This window comes from Bombina bombina, chromosome 7 (genome assembly GCF_027579735.1).
Source record: "Bombina bombina isolate aBomBom1 chromosome 7, aBomBom1.pri, whole genome shotgun sequence".
NCBI lineage: Eukaryota > Metazoa > Chordata > Amphibia > Anura > Bombinatoridae > Bombina > Bombina bombina.
In genome coordinates, this window is record NC_069505.1 from 482,904,972 (window position 1) to 482,915,202 (window position 10,231).

Here is a 10,231-nt window from a genome sequence, read left to right on the forward strand (position 1 = left end):
ATGCCACTAGATTGTAAGATCCTTGGAACAGGGATTTCCATAATGCTATGAGATTGTAAGCTTCTTGGAACAGGGCTTCCCAGAATACCACTAGATTGTAAACTCCTGAAAATCTAATAATCCTATTTAACCACTTACTATTATGCCACTAGATTGTAAATTACTTGGAACAGGGATTCTCATAATGCCACTAGATTGTAAACTCCTTGGAACAGGGATTCCCATAATGCCACTAGATTGTAAGCTCCTTGGAACAGGGATTCCCATAATGCCACTAGATTGTAAATTACTTGGAACAGGGATTCCCATAATGTCACTAGATTGTAAACTCCTTGGAACAGGGATTCCCATAATGCCACTAGATTGTAAGCTCCTTGGAACAGGGATTCCCATAATGCCACTAGATTGTAAGATCCTTGGAACAGGGATTTCCATAATGCTATGAGATTGTAAGCTTCTTGGAACAGGGCTTCCCAGAATACCACTAGATTGTAAGCTCCTTGGAACAGGGTTTTCCAGAATGCCACTAGATTGTAAGCTCCTTGGAACAGGGCTTCCCATAATGCTATGAGATTGTAAGCTCCTTGGAACAGGGTTTCCCAGAATGCCACTAGATTGTAAGCTCCTTGAACAGGGTTTTCCAGAATGCCACTAGATTGTAAGCTCCTTTTAACAGGGCTTCCCATAATGCTACGAGATTGTAAGCTCCTTGTAACAGGGCTTCCCAGAATGCCACTAGATTGTAAGCTCATTGGAACAGGGCTTCCCAGAATGCCACTAGATTGTAAGCTCCTTGGAACAGGGTTTTCCAGAATGCCACTAGATTGTAAGCTCTTTGGAACAGGGCTTAACATAATTCTACGGGATTGTAAGATCCTTGGAACAGGGCTTCCCAGAATACCACTAGATTGTAAGCTCCTTGGAACAGGGTTTTCCAGAATGCCACTAGATTGTAAGCTCCTTGGAACAGGGCTTCCCAGAATGCCACTAGATTGTAAGCTCCTTGGAACAGGGATTCCTATAATGCCACTAGATTGTAAGCTCCTTGAAACAGAGATTCCTATAATGCCACTAGATTGTAAGCTCCTTGAAACAGAGATTCCTATAATGCCACTAGATTGTAAACTCCTGAAAATCTAATAATCCTATTTAACCACTTACTATTATGCCACTAGATTGTAAACTCCTTGGAACAGGGATTCCCATAATGCCACTAGATTGTAAATTACTTGGAACAGGGATTCTCATAATGCCACTAGATTGTAAACTCCTTGGAACAGGGATTCCCATAATGCCACTAGATTGTAAGCTCCTTGGAACAGGGATTCCCATAATGCCACTAGATTGTAAATTACTTGGAACAAGGATTCTCATAATGCCACTAGATTGTAAACTCCTTGGGACAGGGATTCCCATAATGCCACTAGATTGTAAGCTCCTTGGAACAGGGATTCCCATATTGCCACTAGATTGTAAATTACTTGGAACAGGGATTCTCATAATGCCACTAGATTGTAAGCTTCTTGGAACAGGGATTCTCATAATGCCACTAGATTTTAAGCTCCTTGGAACAGGGCTTCCCATAATGCTATGAGATTGTAAGCTCATTGGAACAGGGCTTCCCAGAATGCCACTAGATTGTAAGCTCCTTGGAACAGGGTTTTCCAGAATGCCACTAGATTGTAAGCTCCTTGGAACAGGGCTTCCCATAATGCTACGAGATTGTAAGCTCCTTGGAACAGGGCTTCCCAGAATGCCACTAGATTGTAAGCTCCTTGGAACAGGGCTTCCCAGAATGCCACTAGATTGTAAGCTCCTTGGAAAAGGGCTTCCCAGAATGCCACTAGATTGTAAGCTCCTTGGAACAGGGTTTTCCAGAATGCCACTAGATTGTAAGCTCCTTGGAACAGGCCTTCCCATAATGCTACGAGAGTGTAAGCTCCTTGGAACAGGGCTTCCCAGAATGCCACTAGATTGTAAGCTCTTTGGAACAGGGTTTTCCAGAATGCCACTAGATTGTAAGCTCCTTGGAACAGGGCTTCCCAGAATGCCACTAGATTGTAAGCTCCTTGGAACAGGGTTTTCCAGAATGCCACTGGATTGTAAGCTCCTTGGAACAGGGTTTCCCATAATGCTACTAGATTGTAAGATGTTTCCTATAATGTCACTAGATTGTAAACTCCTTGGAACAGGGTTTACCATAATGCTACGAGATTGTAAGATGTTTCCCATAATGCCACTAGACTGTAAACTCTTGTAAATCTAATAATCCTATTTAACCACTTACTATTATGTCACTAGATTGTAAGCTCTTTAATGCAGATTATGCGACTAAACCATTAGAAGGGAAGGATGAATTAATGAAGCTTCCTCACTCCCTCAGCCCAGATGTGGAGCTTCTGTTTGTCACATACAATTACTAATGTTTACTCTGCTGGCTCCTGTATTGTCATATTGCTAATCTGTCACTAATAAGTGTTACTAAATTAAATTACTTTCAGAACTGGGTTCATTTGATACAGAGATCTGTTACATATTAATGTGGAGCACGGGAAGAATGGATTTAATCTGCTAGAGAGATTAATGCAGCTGCGTACAGGAGACAATATGGACTCAATTTATCAAACAGACGGAGAATTCTCCCTGTAATTCTCCTATGTGTTTTTCTCAGTTCTCCTTTAGAGAAGTGCATCTGTGCGCTCAAATTTATAAATAAATAAATTAAACTTTCATGATTCAGATAGAGCAGCAAATTTAAAGCAATTTTCTGATTTACTCCTATTAGCAATTTGTCTTTGTTCTGTCGGTATCTTTATTTGAAAAAAAAAAAAAAGGAATGTAAGCTTAGGAGCCGGCCCGTTTTTGGTTCAGAAACTGGGTGGCCTTTGGTGATTGGTGGTCTAAATGTAGCCACCAATCACCAAAGGCAACGCAGTTTCTGAACCAAAAATGGGCCGGCTCCTATGCTTACCTTCAAATAAAGATACCAAAAGAACAAAGACAAATTGATAATTGGAGTAAAATTGGAAGTTGCTTTCAATTTCTGCTCTATCTGAATCATGAAAGTTTAATTTAAACTTTGCAAAAGGAGGGTGGGTTTAATTAAAAAAATATATATTTCATTACCTTTTGAGCGCTCCGACGATAAGCGCATCTCTCCCGCCTGGCATTTTGTCAAATTGATTGACAAATGAAGATTCTTAAAAGAAAGAATCCTTGTTTCCCCCCGGGGCTGTGACGTTTATGCAAAGGGAGTGAACGCCCCAGGGGGGAAACAAGGATTTGTTCTTTTAAGAATCGTCATCTGTCAATCAATTTGACAAAATGCCGGGACGGGAGAGATCCGCCTAACGTCAGAGCGCTCAAAAGGTAAACATTTTAAAAAATAATTAAATATAAAAAAATTGATGAATTAAACCCACCCTCATTTTGCAAAGTTTATCCAATGCCGTAGGGCAGTTGCATGAAGTTGACCTTCACTTTAACTATTCCTTTAATGCCCCTCTTCAACAAACGGTCATGTAAGACAATAGATCTACATTTTCATTGTTTTTGAGCTTCTATTTTAGCGCTTCTTTCATATCTTACTTTTATGCCCCAATAGAGTTTGGTGCTCCATTATATATTATTGTATCACCCCAACTTAAATTATTATTGCCATCCAATAAACATTAATATTGCGCTTTGTTTTAGACATTTTTTGCGCCTTGTTGAGCTTTTTTTTTGTAACATTGCTTCTACAACGGGTAGAGAATAGATTTCTAATGCTTTTCTCCACAGTAGCTGTGGAGAACTTTAATGGAGGAACTTGCAGGAGAACTTGTAGTACTCTATCTAAATGATTTGTTACTAGGAGAATTAACTATAGGAAATACGACTAAAAGGATCTAATTTAACCCTTTTTTGGGCTGCATATTCCCCAAGGAGAATGAGAACAGAGTAGGAGAATTTTACAGTTGAAGTTGCCCAATTTTAGGTGCATTTTTGAATGATAAATAGGGGCATTTTCTGCAGTGCAGCGGTTCCACCCACCCGAGCTCCTTCTGACCATGCCCCTGCCACGCCTACTCTTGCTCTGTCACTCCCCTGCCACTGCTGCTCCTGCCCCCACCAAACCCGCTCCTCACTGCCACGCCCCCTGCACGTCTGCTCCTGTCCACCCTCTCTGCTGTCTGATCCTTACTGACTGATCCTTCGTTAGGGCCAGGTATGTTTGTCCTTGCTCAGTCTTTACTTTATACCTTATTATATAGGATGAGACCTTATAGGAGAACATGAATGATACAGTCACCGTGTGTGTCTACATTTATATAAAGCTTGCTCATTAACATGTTGTGATTAATGTTTACTCTCTAATTACCTGGTATTCCCGTAGATTCAATAAAATCTGTTCATAAAATCAAAATATCCATAAAAAAAAAAAAACTTTCCTAGAATATTGCAACTCGAAAAAAGTTCAGCTACTGTACAATCAATGGTACCAGATTGACCTTAAAATCGTTACCCTCTGGACATACAGAACAAGTTTGACTGTTAAAGGGATTTGAAACCCAAATTTTTTTATTTTGTGATTCAGATAGAGCAAGCAATTTTAAGCAACTTTCTAATTTACTTCTATTATCAAATTTTCTTCTTCAGCCAATAGAATGCGAGATCAATTCTATTGGCTGATCCAATCAGCCAATCGGATTGAACTTCAATCCGATTGGCTGATTAAATCAACCAATCGGATTTTTCCTACCTTAATTCCGATTGGCTGAATCCTATCAGCCAATCGGAATTCGAGGGACGCCATTGTGGATGACGGCATTTAAAGGAACCGTCATTTGTCGTTAGTCCGTCGTGCTGGAAGGATGCTCCGTGCCAGATGTCTTCAAGATGGAGCCGCTCCTCGTCGGATGGATGAAGATAGAAGATGCCGCTTGGGTGAAGACGTCTGCCGGTCCAGATGTCCTCTTCTGCCCGGATAGGATGAAGACTTCTGCTGGTCTGGATGTCCTCTTCTGCCCCATCGGATGAAGACTACTGGCCGGATCGGATGACCATTTGTGCCCGGCTGGGTGAAGACGGCTCAAGGTAGGGTGATCTTCAATGGGGTAGTGTTAGGTTTTTTTAAGGGGGGATTGGGTGGGTTTTAGAGTAGGAGTGTGTGGGTGGTGGGTTGTAATGTTGGTGGGGTATTGTAATTTTTTTTCCAGGTAAAAGAGCTGATTACTTTAGGGCAATGCCCCGCAAAAGGCCCTTTTAAGGGCTATTTGTAATTTAGTATAGGGTAGGGCATTTTATTATTTTGGGGGGGCTTTTTTATTTTATTAGGGGGCTTATATTAGGTGTAATTAGTTTAAACTTCTTGTAATTTTTATTTTTTTCTGTAATTTAGTGGGTTTTTTTTTGGTACTTTAGTTTATTTTAGTTAATTGTATTTAATTTCAGCTACTTGTAGTTAATTTAATTTATTTTATGATAGTGTAGTGTTAGGTGTATTTGTAACTTAGGTTAGGATTTATTTTACAGGTATTTTTTTAAAAAAAAATATTTATTTAATTCCCAAAAGCAAAAATAAATATATGCCTTACAACTCGGCTTACCTTTCACCATGCAGGGTGTATCAAATCAATTACTTAGCCCAACATCTTAGGCTTACATTTCACCTCACAGGGTGTTTACACTGGTTTGAAATAATAGAATATTAGTTCACATAAATTACGTCTCTTATTACTCTTAAGTTTCAAATCATACGTCCTATAATCAGGTATACCTTCGTCTTTATACTTAGACTTTACCTTGCCAGAAATACTAATATATTATTAAGACTCTACAAAAAAAAGACACCATTATTTCAAGGTTTATTACGATGCCCTTTTTAGTTTCATAAAAAAAAAAGAAAAAAAAATAGTACAGGGGTAGCTGAGCTGCCTAAAATCTTTCTCCGATCATATCTTATACTTTTGGTCTTTTTCTTTATATTAAAACGCTATCAACCAACAATACAGACAAAACAACAAAACAAAGAAGAAAGAGATAGAAAAGAGAATAAAAAAGAGAGAAAAAAGAAAAAAAAAAAAAAAAGGAAAAAATTAAAATTAGATCCACCTCCTCTCCTCTACTTCCCTCCTCCCTAATTATCCATGGTAGTCTTTGTAATCAGTCATGTTGCTAAATGTTGGTATTTGTTTAGCAAAGTTAACTGTTGAAATACCTGCGAATCCTGCAGTGGTAAGATAATTTGTCTTTGTATATCACACGGATAGGATAATAAAAATTTCTCCCATTTTATCATCAATGATTTTATTTTATTCTCTAGAAAAATCAAGGGGTCTTTAAGATCAAGTGTTAGTTGGAGTAACATTTCTTTTGCGAATGTGGCTATACTAGGTGCATTCTTTGCTTTCCAATTTCTAAGAATTAATTGTCTTGCCACCAAAATAGCTGTATTAATTAGCTGTTTATTGCGAATCTCTGTCTGTTGCACAAGAAATATTATTTGTTCTAAGCTTAACTTAATTTTATTCGGTATAAATTTATTCAACCAATATTCTACCTTACACCAAAAATTGTATATTTTTGGACATGCATAAAGAGCGTGTATCAGATCGGTATCCAAGGCACTACATCTTGTGCATTTAATAGCTTGTGCATTCTTCCATTTCGACATCGAACGAGGAGTAAGATAAGCTCTATTCAGTAATTTGATGTGAGATTCTCTAAATGAGATTTCTCGAGAATACTCTGTAATCAGAATTAAACTTTTTTTTTTAAAAGATCCAGATTAATCTCCCTAACATCTTCACACCTCTTCGCATGGAGTATTCTGATTTTGGCCTTAGTCTCTAAGGACATAATACTTCTATACATATAGGAAATGGAATGTTTCCCTGAACGATAAATATTAATAATTGTATCTATATCTCTCAAATTATTTGGACTCTCCTCTGTTAATTTGTTACTATCAATAAAATGTCGTACTTGTAAATAAGCATAAAATTGCACTCTTTCCAGCTTAAATTCTTTGGCCAAAAATTCAAAAGATTTAACAGTCATTGTTTGGTAATCAATTAGTTGACTAATCCAAATTAGTCCTTTCTTAGCCCAGTCACTAAATACACTTGATTCCATCCCACTTGTAAAATCGGGATTCCCCCTTATAGGTAAGTACTGTGATATTTTAAAGTTTACTTGAAGCAGTTGGCACATTTTTTTCCATGCTAAAGTTATGTTCTGGATTGTGTACTTATACTTAGCTTTCTCCACTGATCTTAATAATGGATAGTGTAGTAGAGCTTTCAAGGATAAGGGGGCTATCGCCTTTTTTTCATTTTGGCAATTAGTTACATATTCTACACCCGATATCCAGTCTAGCGCTATTTTAGCAAGGCAAACCAAGTTGTACACTTTTAGATTGGGGAAGGTGAATCCAGCATCAATTGTCAGATAAGCCAAATTTTTAAGTCCTATCCGTGGTTTCCCTTTACCCCAAAAAAACTGTATACATTCAGAATTACATTTTTGGATATCTTTAGCCCGGATAAACACTGGTATGTTTTGCATGAGGAATAGAATTTTTGGAAAAAGCATCATTTTAATAAGTAAAACTTTTGCTGATAGATATAGTGGAAGATTGGTCCAGTTTTTTAAAGAATCAGTACATTTCTGCCATATAGGTACATAATTTAGACTGTACCAATTATCTAAATTCTTTGATAAAATAATCCCAAGATATTTGATCTTCCCATCTGCAAGTTTGAACGGATTCTCAAGCAAACTATTCTTTTTTTTAATAATCCACATAATCTCTGATTTCTTTAGATTGATTTTGTATCCTGAGAATTTACTAAATTCATCAATTATGTCAGTTATATGTGGTATATTTACCCTGGAATTACAAATATAGAAGAGGATGTTGTCCGCATACAAGGATAGAACATATCTTTTATCACCCAATAGAACTTCTTCTAGTCTATTCCTACAACTAATTGCCAAGGGTTCTCCCTCTTACCTATAGCCTTTTTCCTCGCTATCATATAAGACTTGATCTGCCCTCTGAAAAAGGCTTTTAAAGTCTCCCAAAAAGTTTCTACTTTCGAAAGATAGTTTTTATTAAAGTAGAGAAACTCCCTCCATTTAGCTTGCATCCAATTCCTAAATTTGATATTAGAGACATTACTAGAGAGATAACGGCGTGATCAGAAGCCACAATATTAGCAATGTCTGTCGTGATCTCAGCACCCAGAAGCGATTCGCTGATTAAAAACATATCAATTCTTGAAAAATGTTTGGTGATTTCGATTCGCACGTAAAGGCTCTCTCGTCTGGGTGCTGTAATCTCCATATATCCTTCAATTTCAAACTTTTGACAAACTTACTTAGACCTTCTGCTTCCCTACAGTATCTGTTGATCTGAGTATGTTTAAAACGATCCAGGTATGGATTAATTACGCTGTTAAAGTCCCCTCCAATTATCAACTCTGAATCTATAAAATCTAAGGCCTAGATTTAGAGTTCGGCGGTAGCCGTCAAAACCAGCGTTAGAGGCTCCTAACGCTGGTTTTGGGCGCCCGCTGGTATTTGGAGTCAGTGATTAAAGGGTCTAACGCTCACTTTACAGCCGCGACTTTTCCATACCGCAGATCCCCCTACGCCATTTGCGTAGCCTATCTTTTCAATGGGATCTTCCTAACGCCGGTATTTAGAGTCGTTTCTGCAGTGAGCGTTAGAGCTCTAACGACAAGATTCCAGCCGCCTGAAAATAGCAGGAGTTAAGAGCTTTCTGGCTAACGCCGGTTTATAAAGCTCTTAACTACTGTACCCTAAAGTACACTAACACCCATAAACTACCTATGTACCCCTAAACCGAGGTCCCCCCACATCGCCGCCACTCGATTAAAAATTTTAACCCCTAATCTGCCGACCGCCACCTACGTTATACTTATGTACCCCTAATCTGCTGCCCCTAACACCGCCGACCCCTGTATTATATCTATTAACCCCTAACTTGCCCCCCACAACGTCGCCGCAAGCTACTTAAAATAATTAACCCCTAATCTTCCGACCGCAAATCGCCGCCACCTACGTTATCCCTATGTACCCCTAATCTGCTACCCCTAACATCGCCGACCCCTATGTTATATTTATTAACCCCTAATCTGCCCCCCACAACGTCGCCGACACCTACCTACACTTATTAACCCCTAATCTGCCGAGCGGACCTGAGCGCTACTATAATAAAGTTATTAACCCCTAATCCGCCTCACTAACCCTATCATAAATAGTATTAACCCCTAATCTGCCCTCCCTAACATCGCCGACACCTACCTTCAATTATTAACCCCTAATCTGCCGACCGGAGCTCACCGCTATTCTAATAAATGTATTAACCCCTAAAGCTAAGTCTAACCCTAACACTAACACCCCCCTAAGTTAAATATAATTTTTATCTAACGAAATAAATTAACTCTTATTAAATAAATAATTCCTATTTAAAGCTAAATACTTACCTGTAAAATAAATCCTAATATAGCTACAATATAATTTATAATTATATTATAGCTATTTTAGGATTAATATTTATTTTACAGGCAACTTTGTAATTATTTTAACCAGGTACAATAGCTATTAAATAGTTAAGAACTATTTAATAGTTACCTAGTTAAAATAATAACAAATTTACCTGTAAAATAAATCCTAACCTAAGATATAATTAAACCTAACACTACCCTATCAATAAAATAATTAAATAAACTACCTACAATTACCTACAATTAACCTAACACTACACTATCAATAAATTAATTAAACACAATTGCTACAAATAAATAAAATTAAATAAACTATCTAAAGTACAAAAAATAAAAAAGAACTAAGTTACAGAAAATAATAAAATATTTACAAAGATAAGAAAAATATTACAACAATTTTAAACTAATTACACCTACTCTAAGCCCCCTAATAAAATAACAAAGCCCCCCAAAATAAAAAATTCCCTACCCTATTCTAAAATACAAATATTACAAGCTCTTTTACCTTACCAGCCCTGAACAGGGCCCTTTGCGGGGCATGCCCCAAGAATTTCAGCTCTTTTGCCTGTAAAAAAAAACATACAATACCCCCCCCCCAACATTACAACCCACCACCCACATACCCCTAATCTAACCCAAACCCCCCTTAAATAAACCTAACACTACCCCCCTGATGATCTTCCTACCTTGTCTTCACCATGCCAGGTTCACCGATC

General features: G+C 37.8%; 1 protein-coding gene across 1 annotated transcript; it reads right to left on the reverse strand.

The window, feature by feature from the left end:
• Positions 1-1,149: 1,149 nt before the first annotated feature.
• On the reverse strand, positions 1,150-2,232 carry LOC128636455 (SR-related and CTD-associated factor 8-like). The gene has a single exon (XM_053689470.1). It carries the CDS (start codon positions 2,230-2,232, stop codon positions 1,150-1,152), a length of 1,083 nt encoding a protein of 360 aa, XP_053545445.1.
• Between the last annotated feature and the right edge of the window lie 7,999 nt (positions 2,233-10,231).

What these genes read in the sequence shown, in the direction of transcription:
- LOC128636455 (XM_053689470.1), bottom strand. Translation starts at nt 2,232, where the DNA reads ATGGGAAACATCTTACAATCTCGTAGCATTATGGTAAACCCTGTTCCA.